The sequence below is a fragment of the Triticum aestivum genome, chromosome 4D, assembly GCF_018294505.1.
Source record: "Triticum aestivum cultivar Chinese Spring chromosome 4D, IWGSC CS RefSeq v2.1, whole genome shotgun sequence".
Lineage (NCBI taxonomy): Eukaryota > Viridiplantae > Streptophyta > Magnoliopsida > Poales > Poaceae > Triticum > Triticum aestivum.
The window spans coordinates 468,451,870-468,464,668 of NC_057805.1; the positions used below are offsets into that span (position 1 = coordinate 468,451,870).

General features: G+C 46.4%; 2 protein-coding genes across 9 annotated transcripts; both read left to right on the forward strand.

Moving 5' to 3' along the window:
* Positions 1-256: 256 nt before the first annotated feature.
* Positions 257-3,351, forward strand: LOC123098693 (pentatricopeptide repeat-containing protein At5g39350). The gene is made up of 2 exons (XM_044520746.1): positions 257-1,439; positions 1,530-3,351. The coding sequence occupies exons 1-2, from the start codon at positions 332-334 to the stop codon at positions 3,305-3,307; spliced, it is 2,886 nt and encodes a 961-aa protein (XP_044376681.1). The 5' UTR covers positions 257-331; the 3' UTR covers positions 3,308-3,351.
* Positions 3,352-3,364: 13 nt separating this feature from the next.
* Positions 3,365-8,925, forward strand: LOC123098694 (protein WEAK CHLOROPLAST MOVEMENT UNDER BLUE LIGHT 1). 8 transcript variants are annotated; one of them, XM_044520752.1, is made up of 5 exons: positions 3,365-3,908; positions 3,980-4,041; positions 4,154-4,268; positions 5,739-6,527; positions 6,748-8,925. In XM_044520752.1, exons 4-5 carry the CDS (start codon positions 5,769-5,771, stop codon positions 8,581-8,583), a joined length of 2,595 nt encoding a protein of 864 aa, XP_044376687.1. In that variant the 5' UTR covers positions 3,365-3,908; positions 3,980-4,041; positions 4,154-4,268; positions 5,739-5,768; the 3' UTR covers positions 8,584-8,925. The 8 variants fall into 8 exon arrangements, with proteins under 8 accessions (XP_044376687.1, XP_044376688.1, XP_044376689.1 ...); XM_044520753.1 differs by having other exon boundaries at positions 4,154-4,221; XM_044520754.1 differs by lacking the exon at positions 4,154-4,268 and having other exon boundaries at positions 3,963-4,041.
* The last annotated feature ends 3,874 nt before the right edge of the window (positions 8,926-12,799 follow it).

Here is a 12,799-nt window from a genome sequence, read left to right on the forward strand (position 1 = left end):
CAATGCATTGCAGAGGTGAGCCTACAAACTGTTGCAATATGGAGAGAAAGCCAAAATACGGATCACAATATACTGAAGCACTCAGATCCCAAGACATGTTGACGCTCCAGATAATACGAGCATACGGAAGTACGACCCATATTGAATTTTTGATAAACTTTTATAATATATATGGATCTTTAAAGCAAGAGTGAAAGTTGTTTGAATATTCCCAATTTGCTCTAAAACAGGCGCGGCACCTGACGGTTAACCCAACCCTCAAAAACAAAAGCAGCTGAGAAAAGAGCAATCGCTCCATTGCTCCGTCGCGAGTCCAGACTCCACCCAGAGCATGAACCCGCGCTACAAAGCCCTCCCCAAATCCTTCGGCACCCGAAGCTTCCTCCGCAAATCCAACCAAACCCTCGTCAAATCCTTCGCCTCCTCGGCCCCAGCCCCGTCAAGCGCACCGCCCCACACCGACGCGCTCGCGGAGCTCGTGCACGCCACCCGTTCGGCGAAATGCCTCCGCAGGCTCCACGCGCTGCTGGCCGTCACGGGCGCGATCAACCGGGACACCTCCGCCGTCACGGCCGCCGTCGAGGGCTACCTCTCCCTCGGCATGCCGGGCGCCGCGGCGTCGTTGTTCGCCGGGTCCCACCGCCGCCGCCCCACGGTGTACTCGCTCAACCTCGCCGTCCGCTGCTTCTCGGCCCACGGGTTCCACCGGGAGCTCCTCGGCCTGTACAGGACGGCGTGCGCCTACGGTGGTGGCTCCGACAACTTCACGTTCCCGCCGGTCATCAAGGCGTGCACGGCCGTGGGATGCCTCCTCCTTGGGAGGGAGGCGCACGGCAGGGTCCTGCGGGACGGGCACGGGGACAATGTCGGCGTGCAGACCGCGCTGCTTGACATGTACGCCAAGGCTGGCTGGGTTGGCGCGTCCAGGGCGGTGTTTGACTGCATGGCGCAGAGGGACCTGATTTCCTGGAACGCGTTGATCTCGGGGTACTCTCTGAATGGGTGCTTCAGAGAAGCTGTCGAGGCTATGCGGGAGATGCAGGAGGACGGCATGAGGCCGAACGCTAGCACTTTTGTTGCTGCTGTCGGTGTCTGCGGTGCAGTCGGAGATTCGGATGCCGGTGATTCGCTGCATGCGTTTGCGCTGAAATGTGGGGCGCTTGCTGATGAATCCGTCACACCTGCATTCATCTCAATGTACGCTGGGTTTGATGATCTTTCCTCGTCGCGGTTGCTCTTTGATCTGCAGCCTGTGAAGGATTTGGTGTCTTACAATTCCATGATCTCAGCGTACATGCAGCATGACAAATGGAAGGAATCATTCGAGGTCTTCAGGTTGATGCGCTGTGCAGGACTAGGGCCTAATCTGGTAACAGTGGTATCTGTCCTTCCAACCTGCAGTGATTTCTTTGGTGTACACGTCGGCGAATCTGTGCATGGTATGGTTATCAAGTTTGGCCTTGCAGAGCAGATTTCTGTTGTCAGCGCTCTTGTTTCTATGTATTCTAAACTTGGGGAGTTGGATTCAGCTGTGCAGCTTTTCTGCAGTTGTACTGCAAAGAACCATCTTCTGTGGAACTCCATAATTTCTGGGTACATTTTGAACAACGAATGGCACACTGCTCTTGATGCATTCTGCAGGATGCAAACTGAAGGTGTTGCAGCCGATGCAACAACTGTCATTAAGGTGATCTCCGGATGCAGGCACATAAAAGATTTACGTATGGCAAAGTCCATCCATGGATATGCTGTGAGAAACAGTTTTGAATTGAACCAAAGCGTGATGAATGCACTCCTGGCTATGTACGGTGACTGTGGAGAACTCTCAAATTCCTACAAGTTATTTCAGAAAATGGAAGTACCTATGTTGATATCTTGGAACACGATAATATCTGGCTATGCTGAAGCTGGAGATGCAGAGGCTTCTGTAAGACTCTTCCGCCAGATGCGCCAAGCAGACTTGCAGTTTGATGTAGTAACCCTGATTGGCCTTACCAGCAGTATTTCGGTGGCTGAGGATGCCACAATTGGAGAATCACTTCATTCTTTGGCAGTTAAAAGTGGATGCAGTACAGATGTTTCTCTTACACACACCCTCATTACTATGTACAGCAACTGTGGTTCTGTTCAGGCATGCCAGCGACTCTTTGACAGCTTGTCTTCTGTGAACACAGTCTCTTACAATGTTCTGATGACTGGATACCGTAAAAACAACCTATCTGAAGAGATCTTACCTCTGTTTTATGAAATGGTAAAGAATGAGAAGGAGCCAAATCATATTACATTACTGAATGTATTGCCTGTTTGTCAGAGTCAGTTGCAAGGAAAGTCTGTCCACTGCTATGCAGTTCGAAATTTCTTCAGGCTAGAAACCCCTATGCTCACATCAGCCATTTGTATGTACAGTAGGTTCAACAATTTTGATTACAGCTGCAAACTCTTCAATTCGGTTGGTGAAAAAAACATCATAGTATGGAATTGCATCTTATCTGCCTGTGTTCAGTGCAAGCTGGCTGATATTGCATTTGATTTCTTCAGGCAGATGTGCTTCCTTAATGTGAATCCTGATGCAGTAACCATGTTGGCACTCATCTCAGCATGTTCGCAGATTGGAAAAGCAGATTTGGCAGAATGTGTTACAGCTCTCTTACTAAAGAATGGCTTTGGTGGAAGCCTTTTTGTTGTCAATGCTCTCATTGACATGCATTCAAGGTGTGGAAGCATTTCATTTGCAAGAGAGCTCTTTGATAGCTCAGGGGCAAAAGATTCTGTTACTTGGAGTGCAATGATCAACTCATATGGTTTACATGGGGATGGCAAGTCTGCCCTTGACCTTTTCTCCATGATGATAGCCTCAGGAGTGGAGCCAGATGACGTAACTTTTGTTAGTATCTTGTCAGCTTGCAGTCATAGTGGCCTTGTAGAGCAAGCAAGATCCTTGTTTAAATCACTACAGATAGACTACGGCATCACACCGAGGATGGAGCATTATGCATGCATGGTGGATCTGCTAGGTCGAACTGGCCACTTGGATGAAGCCTATGATGTTGTCGGGTCAATGCCATTCAGACCATCAGAAAGTTTGCTTGAGTCATTGCTTGGAGCCTGTAGATTCCATGGAAATTCCAAAATTGGAGAGGCTGTGGGGAAATTGCTCATTGACTCTGACCACAGTAATCCACGGTCTTATGTCATGCTTTCTAACATCTATGCTTCAGTTGGTAAATGGAATGACTATGAGTGGCTGCGGTTAGATATGGAAGGAAAAGGGTTGAGGAAAGATGTGGGAATCAGTTTGATTGAGTAGCCCTGATCCTACAACAAGCTCCATTAGCTAGAGAACTTTTTTTTGTCAAACACAAGGCATTAAAATTGTGGGGAATGTGTTGAAACCCTGCTCAAGCCTAAGTTGATGTTCGTCTACTGACAGCTGGTAGAGCATTTGTTTAACACAAGAAACATGCAAAATCATTCTTCTGCGAGATTGACAGTTGTTAGAGCATTTTTTAACACAAGAAAATAGTCTAAATCATTCATCCATGGATTAATTTCTTGGAGTAGCTAGTTGTTACACAAAGTTTGAAATATCTCCATCTCAGTGCAACCAGGATTGTTTGCTTTTAAAATGCTAAATGCATTGTTATCCTTGAAGGAAGATTGTGGTCATTTAAATGATATGCGCTCACAGCTGTTGCATTGCTGTTATGGTAATACCTTAAAGAATTGCTTGGTCTGATTGGGAGAAGATTGTGGACAAGCTATGGACAAGCTAGGTCAACAGAATCTCAGTGAGATATCCATTCTATCAAATTCGAGTATCAGGTACATGAACACAGCAAGATCTCCTGATGACTGGGCAGCCAGTTATAGATGTTATACTCTTGACACCTCGTAATGTTGGTATGAGGGTATGTGCTTTGCCATTTTCTTGTTACACTTACAGTTATATATCGTCTTAGCAGTTGTTTTTGTGGTGCAGATTCCCATTGGGAAGACTTCAGTTCTGCCAAACAGGAAACACAAATCTTTCTTCCTGCAAAGGTCTCTCGCTTTAATTATGAAAGAAGCTACACACGAAATATTTTGTAGCACTGGTCTATTAAGAAAGGGCTAATGTTTCTCGAATCAGTTATAGTATCCATTTTTTCTTCAGAAAAGAAAGAAAGAACGTTCAGGGTGGGCTTCCAGACAATCTTCCACATTTGTACCACTGCAAAAATTGTTCGTATCCCATCCCAGCAATGCTCGACTTACTACTTTCACATATGGTAACTTCCATGTTATCATTGATTAGGTATACACACAGTAAATTGTTACGGTAGAAATGAAGACACAATGATTGACATCATCTGTTCCGTTAGAAAAATACGGCATACATGTAGGTAATTGTTTTCATATTTGCTTCCTGCTTTATTTACTCTAAAGAATAAAAACAGATCCAATGCTATGTTACAAAGAAGAAGACCGCGTGCTTTCTTTTGCTGTACTTTTTTCTTTCTTTCTGTCTTTCCTTCTTTTTTTTGTACTTTTTACCAATCTGCGCACTGAATGGCATATGAAGAATATTCAACCAATGAAATGCCAACTAAACTAAAGAAAGAGGAACTTGAAGCACTAAGCTTTTCTATTGTTTCCAACTATCATGACGTTCTAAATGAATATTTCCAATACAGTTGTTCCTTCTTCCTGCTTCCTGCTTCATGCTGGCACACAATTTCCTTAACCATCCAGCTTGTGCCAGTAGCTTTGATAAAAGTAAAATAGTGTACAAAAACTACAGGACGAAATCAAACCAAATATTGCATTAGGGGAATAAGTCCAAGTCTTCCCCACATATGAATATTTTTAAATTGATCCTATTCTCTACTCCCAGGTGGCTCTCCACTGTCCCAATTCTTTCAACCCTTCCTCCAGTGTTGTCTCCCCAATACCTGCAAAAACTGCCCAAACCTTTTCCCCATCTCCAGTCTCCTCCCCTCGTTTTGAAGATCCTTCATCCTTCAATTACAAAATATACAGGCACGAGGTCTCAGCTCTTCAGTAAGTTTCAGCTTTTGCTTACTTTCTGATCACGCACATGGCTTTCAGATACTGTCGTATTTGTGGCTCAGTTGTAATCATGTTTTCCTTTATTTATTTATTTTTCGTTTCATGAGTTCTTGAGTTTTACTTTTGGGATCTTTCTAGGATGTTTGCTTTGGTTGAAGTTGGATTATTTTGTTTAACCATGTAATTTGCTTACATATGAAGACCTCAGTTCTTGACATAGATAAAGCAATATTGGTTTCACATGGATCAGAAATTAAACCAAAAATTTAGAGGTGTCCTGCAACTTGTTTGCATGTCCAGATCGTACTTTTGTTATGTCCAAGAACATTTAGCCAAAATAGTTGTGCTAGATGAGCCTTTGCCGTGACAAATCATCAAGTCAATATTTTGTGGCTTCTCTGATAGTAATGGTTGAATAAAAGTACTACTTGGTTTGCTCTTATACCATGGATTTATCATCTATAAAATCTTATCAAGTTCAAACCTTTCCTGAATGTTCTTGGATGAGAACATCATATATGAAGACCCCTCCTTCATTGAAAAATCTGTATCTCAGGACTTCCCTTTGCTGAGTTTATTGTAGTTGTGTGTGTTTGCATGTTTTACTTTATTTGGTAAGTAAACTGGTACTCATACTTAGGTTTTGGCTGTTCCGGTCTAATTCTCATCTTCAATGTTTTCTTCCACAGTTAATATATAATTAAACTGTGACGGGAAGAATGGTAGAGGAGAATCTTGAAGTGGGTGACTCGTCTTTGTCTTCACCAAAATCTGTGCAAAATTCATTAGAGCCTAAGCCAACTGAAGGCACTAATGAAGATGATAACAGTAACCTTGAGAAAATAGCATGTGCCAATTTGGAGACACCGATGCACCAAGAACTTCCTGCAAGCTTGATATTGAGTGATGAAGAAAGCAATCTGCAGGAGATTTCGGTTGAACAAAAGGCTCCCATTGGTGATTCCATAATTGGTTCATCAGAAGTAGACCACAGTGGGTTGCCATCAATCAAAGAAGATTCTCACAGTTTTCCATCTGCCTCTAACGAAGTTGATGAATCAAAGGATGCTATCAGTGACTTGATGACAATGCATTCTTCAGAAGAAAACACAGATGCAATGGCACAGACTTCAGTTAGCTCAAGAGAAGAGGTCCAATGTGCACCTTTGCATAACGTTCAAGATGGTGCTTCCTGTTCTGATTCTGAGAAGACTGTTTGTGAGGCGCCACCTGCTATCTTACAAAAGGTGAAAGAAGATAAACCACGGTTCATGCATAGATTGCCTGATCGCCAGATGAGCCTACGAGACACTAGACAGAAAATGCCTGCACCTGTGAGGAGATTGAACAGTGGGAATTATTCGAGGACCAGTAACTTTTTTGTCGATACAACGAAGCCCATTGAGTCAGTGAAGGTGGCTGCCTCAAGATTTGGTGGTAGCGTCAACTGGAAAACGCGCAAAACAGAACCAGTGCAGGTAACTCACAACATACCTTCTCTTGTTTGTTACATTAATTCTCTCAGCTACAACTTAATAAATTATCTTTCATTTGCATCAGCTACAACTTAACAAATCATCTTACATTAATTCTCTCAGCTACAACTTAATTCCATCTTTTGTAGTTTTATTGAGACTTACTTGAGCACTTACAGACACAATCTTTCATTTGTATGATTAACAATCTTGGTATATCCAGGTGGGTGACCATGTCAAACTCAAGGTCAGTCTGCTGGAGAACGAAATTTCAGATTGCAAACAGCAAGCAGAAGCTGCAGAGGCTGCAAAGCTGTCTGTATTCAATGAGATTGAGAGAACAAATAAGCTTATTGAAGACCTGAAACATGATCTGGAGAGGGCAGAACATGAAGAGGCACATGCCAAGGAGGATTTGGATTTCTTCCAATTTATTGTACCAGAGATGGAGGAAGGAGGAGCTAGCGATGATAGTGTTGCAGGCGAGGAGATTTTGAAAAATATCCAAGAACGGCACAAAGTACTGGTGTCCAAACTGAAATTGGTCAATGATGAGTTAAAAGGGGTTCAGGAGGATTATGATTCTTTATTGATTGAACAGGATATTTCCATTGAAAAATCTCAGGTAGCCATCATAGTATCCAAAGAGTCCGAGAAGCAAGCAGAGGAGCTCACTGTAGAGCTCAACAAACTGAAGGAAGTGTTGGATTTGGCTCGTGCCACGTGCCATGATGCTGAAAAACACAAGGCGTGTGCATCCTTAGCTCGAGATGAGGACCGTCTTAAATGGAAGAAGAATCTAGGGCAAGCAGAGGAGAAGCTGAGTCAACTCAACAAGAAGCTTTCCTCTGTTGAAGATCTGAAATCAGAGCTCGAAATATCATCCAGCTTGCTGGTGAAGCGCAACGAAGAGCTAAATGCATATGTGGAGGCAAAACTAATTAAAGAAGCACAAGAACAAGGCAACAGAACTGAGGAGACCATGCAAGAAGAAACCATTGTATCAAGAAATGAGCTCGAAGAGCACATGAAGGGTATTGATAAGGTGAGAGATGAAGTATGTGCCCTGAAAGTTGCTGCTGCATCACTTCAGTCAGAGTTAAGCATAGAGAAAGAAGCACTTGCCACCATGCAGCAGCTGGAAGCAATGGCATCGATCACCATTACTTCTCTCAAGGCAGAGATTAAGCTGGCAAAACAGGAACTGGAAACAGTTCAGTCCAAGGAGAAGAAATCCTGCGATAGAATGAGCGAGTTGCCTGGGCTTCTGCAAGCTGCAGCCCAGGAAGCTGATGAGGCAAAGTCTCTTGCTGTGAAGGCACAGGAGATGCTAAGAACGAGCAAGGGAGAAATGGAGCAAGCGAAGGCTGATCTGAGTACTATGGAATTCAGGCTCCAGGCAGTCCTGAAGGAGACGGAAGCAGCTAAAGAGTCTGAGAGGCTGTCGCTTGATGCTCTCAGAGCGCTGGAGGAGAGCGAGCTTGTAGCAAGCATTGCAGAACAAGGCTCTCCTGGAATGATCACACTGGACTTTCATGAACATGCGTCTCTCATCGAGAAGTCCCATCAGGCAGAAGAGCTTGTGCACGAGAAGATATCTGTTGCAATTGCGCAGGTTGAGATGGCCAAGGAGTCCGAGTCTCTCGTCTTGGCAAAGCTCAGCGAAGTTTACAAGGTTCTGGAAGAACGAAAGCAAGCACTGCTTGCTGCCAAAAAGCAGGCCGATAGTGCCACCGAAGGCAAGCTGGCCATGGAACAGGAACTGAGGACATGGAGGGAGGAGCATGGGGAGCGTCGTAAGGCTACCGCTGAGGCTTTGAAATCTGAAACTAAACATTCAAACCCGGTGGTGATCGTCGTTGAGCGCGATCGGGACACCGGGGGCACATGCAAAGAAGACAGCTGTGCCTTGGTTCACCCACTGTCCTCAGATATGTCAGCCAGGAACAGCCCTGCCGGCCCAGGTTTGCGCGAGAAGGCGAAGAAGGCAAAGAAGCCGCGGTTCCTCCACCGCATGATGATGTTCCTGGCCAGGAGGAGGCTCACAGCAGCGGCGTAACACGGTGTGCTCTCCTTCTGGCGGATGTGTCAGAAGTATTTCCCCGCAAAAAGAGAAAGAAGAAGTGTTAGAACTGTCAGATTTGTGTTCATTCTGCGATAAGCCAAGTGATCCTTTTGTTTACCCAACTGCCGTGCCGCAGAACTCTCCGATCACGGGCTGTGAGGTCTTGGTGGAATTTATATCTATATATATGGAGAAAGTTCTGAAACGCGAACTTGTAAATTTGTGGAAGAAAAGAAGCTTGTAAATTTGTAATGTTTTGAATACTAGCGTGTGTTTTGTGCCTGTAACTTCGACTGGCTCTAATGCTTGATGAACTGGATCTTGAGTTGGATGCTTTGGGCGAATTTCGTGCGCTGGATAAGATGAGAGGGAACTGCGTGCCTCCGGCTCTTGTTCTCGGATCTGGTACTGTAACAGTGGGTTTTGCAAGGCGCTTTCTTCTAGAGTGTGAACATTGCTCAAATTGCGTGGAGCAGTTATTATCCTGCAACTACATCTGAATGCAAACTGGTCCTGCATGCTGCAATATTCTTCTGAATTTTAGGGGGACTTAGACTGGAGATTCAGCTTATTCTTACACATAACACATTCGGGGGATACCTGGAGAAGGCACAGGGAAATCATGGTGCCGACCACGGCGCTCAACGCCCTCAATGTTCATGTTCAGCTCGCGCGCTCGCCGACGGCCGGGGCGGATTGTCGGCGGCGTGGCCGTGGCCGTGGGACGCACGGCGCGACAATCAACATGCTCTCCACACACGACGCCTGGCATATCATCATATTCCTTCCGCGGTGGCAGCTGCCATTGTCGGCGCGACATTCCGTGCTCGTTGGTGCAGGCCACGTCCCTCAACTTGCCGCAAGACGAAGCTGTCGCGCACGTCGCCGGGCACGTTATTTTTTTTCCTTTTAATTAAATTTCCATGCCCTCGTGAGTGAGAATTATGATAAACCATTTCTTTATGCACACATTTCACCGTTTATTTAGTTAATACCTGTTGTAAACTATCTCCCATCTAACGCGTGAGTCTTTCCTCCTCCTGAAGAAAAGTCTTCTTCCTCCTCCCGCCAACGATGTTAGGTTCAACGTCTTGGTTTCGGCTGTGTAGCGGTGGCGATGTTCCTCTGCAGAAGTAATGTATCCCACGTCCTACCCCCCCCCCCCCCTCCCATGGTGCGAATAGCGTCGATGTGTGAAGGTGTGTCTTCATCGGATCTTGCGGGATTCGATTGGTGCTGGTCTTTGATGGATCTATTTGGATCCAGTTTTTGTTCGTCTTCGTACATGTGGTTACAGTTTTGATCTTTGCGATCTACAACTCTTTTTAACGACGACGGTTACTGCTCTGGTGCATTAGTCCCTTAGCACGACGACTTCCTAACTGACTACAACAAGGTTTGCCCGACTGCAGTGAGGAAGGGGCGATGACAGCGGCGCGCCACTGACTCGCTCTAGTGTTTGTAGTCGTCGCTAGGTGCTCCATGACCTAATTGTAATTTTGTTACCTCTAGTTTTCTCTGTACTGTCATGATTGGTAAATGAATTAATTCTTTTTCTCGCAATACCCTCTGTAAACTAATATAAGACTTTTCTAGTGCATTGATGCTTAGGTAAGATGCTAAGTGCATTAACAACCCTAGCAACTGCCCTGCAAAAAAAAAACCCTAGCAACTAACGTCCCAAATGCATAGGTGCTTACTCCAATCAATACATTATCATCATTGTTGGATAATGAGCAACTAAGCTTTACTGAGGGCCAAAGGCCATTACATATACATGTGTGTCAAAGTGCAGAAAACCGCTTATACAATGGGGATATACCGAAAGAGACTATACACATCTAACACCCCCCCTCAAACTCATGGTGGATCAACAACACCGAGTTTGGAGAGGAAAAAGGTATGCTGCGCTCGAGTCTGTGCCTTCGTGAAGAAGTCAGCCAACTGTAACTCAGAGGGCACATAGTGAAGAGCGAGAGTCTGATCTTGCACAGTAGCACGCACAAAGTGGGCATCCACACCGATGTGCTTGGTGAGCTCATGCTTCACCGGGTCACGCGCAATACTGATAGCACCAGTACTGTCTGACAATAAGGGAGTTGAGGTAGTAGCAGACACACCAAAATCCTCAAGTAACCACCGTAACTAGATCACCTCAGCGGTCAACATAGCCATGGCCCGCAACTCAGCCTTTGTACTCGAGCGAGAAACCGCAGTCTGTTTCTTTGTCTTCCAGGCAATAAGAGAGCCACCAAGAAAGACACAGTAAGCAGATAGCGAGCGTCGATCAGAGGGATCACTAGCTCAGGTAGCATCAGAGTAGGCCTGGAGCTCAAGAGAACTGGAGCGGGGAAAGAAAAGGCGCAGAGAGATCGTGCCACGAAGATATCGTAGAACACGGAGGAGGTGACTATAGTGGACAGAGGTGGGGGCTGAAACAAACTGACTCGGGATGTGGATAGGATAGGAGATGTCAGGACGCGTAACAGCAAGATAGACAAGACTGCCAACGAGGTGACGATAGCGAGTGGGATTAGGAAGAGGGTCACCATCAGAGGCACGAAGCTCCATAGGAGTCACAACAGTGCGCTCATCACCGAGAGCAGCGCGAGCAAGAAGATCCTAAATATATTTTTCTTGGGAGATGTAGAAGCCATCAGAGGTCGAGGAGATCTCAATCCCAAGAAAATAGCGAAGTGGACCAAGATCAGTCATGAGAAACTGGTCGCGAAGGCGAGCCTTAACAAAGGCAATGTACTCAGAGTCGTCACCAGTGATGATCATGTCATCAACATAGAGAAGGAGAAGAGTCCGACCACGAGGAGACGTGTGAACAAACAACGCGGGATCATGATCACTGGGCAAGAAACCAGCAGCAGTCACCACAGAGGCGAAGCGCTCAAACTAGGCGCGAGGGGCCTGTTTAAGACCATAGAGGGAGCGCCGAAGTCTGCAGATCATACATCAGGGGCATAGTACCCCGGTGGTGGCTGCATATAAACCTCCTCACGCAACTCCCCATTGAGAAAGGCGTTCTGGACATCAAGTTGAGAGATAGACCAATGACGAACAGAAGCCACAACAAGGAGAGTGCGGACAGTGGTCATGTGGGCCACATGAGCGAAAGTCTCATCATAATCGCGTCCCTGCTCCTGCTGAAAACCACGGGCCACAAGACGAGCTTTGTAGCGCTCAAGAGAACCATCAGAGCGAGTCTTAATCTTGTAGACCCACTTGCAGGTGATGGGACGAACACCGGAAGGGAGGGGAACCAAATCCCATGTGCCTGAGCGCTCAAGGGCAGCAAGCTCTTCGGCCATCGCAAGTTGCCATTCAGGCTGAGTCATGGCAGCCCGATAGGAAGTGGGCTCAGCAAGAACAGAGAGACCGTACCGATCAGGAGAGTAGCGATCAGGCGAGGGGCGAGGCCGAGCACGAAGGTTATGAATCGGGGGAGGCGTGAAAGGAGGAGCACCAGAGGTGGAAGGCGCGTCAGGAGAAGCATCCTCAGAACGAGGGCGACGAGTATAGTGGAGAGGAAACAGTGAGAGAGGGCGACGGACTGGAGATGATGGTGGAGAGGTGGAGGAGGAGGATGGGGAAGATGGTGTCGGAGGTGAAGAAGAAGGAATGAGAGGTGCAGGAGGAGGAAGTGAAACATGAGGCACATAGTAGGGTGTATCAGGGAGAAGAAGAAAAGAAATATCATCCATAGAGAAGCGCGAGGAAGAAGGACGTGGGTAGTAAGAGCGAGACTCGTCAAAGGTCACATCACGCGAGATGCGCAAATGCCGACCAACAGGATCCCAACAGCGATAGCCCTTGTGCTCATCATTGTAGCCAAGGAAAACACACTCAACCGACTGAGCAGTCAGTTTGGTTCGTTCTCGCGGTGCAAGAAGGACATAGCACACACATCCAAACATATGGAGAGCTGAGTAGTCAGGAGAGCGACCAGTGAGACACTCCATAGGAATACCACCCTGCAGAGCAGTCAATGGCTGAATGTTGATGAGATAGGTGGATGCAGAAACAACCTCAGCCCAAAAGTGGGGTGGAAGGGAAGCGGCAATCATCAGCGCACGAGCCGTCTCAAGTATGTGACGATGCTTACGTTCAGCAATGCCATTCGGACCATGAGCACCAGGACATGAGAACTGGGCAAGAGTACCCTGTTCCACAAAAAAACCACGCAACAGCTGAGAGATGA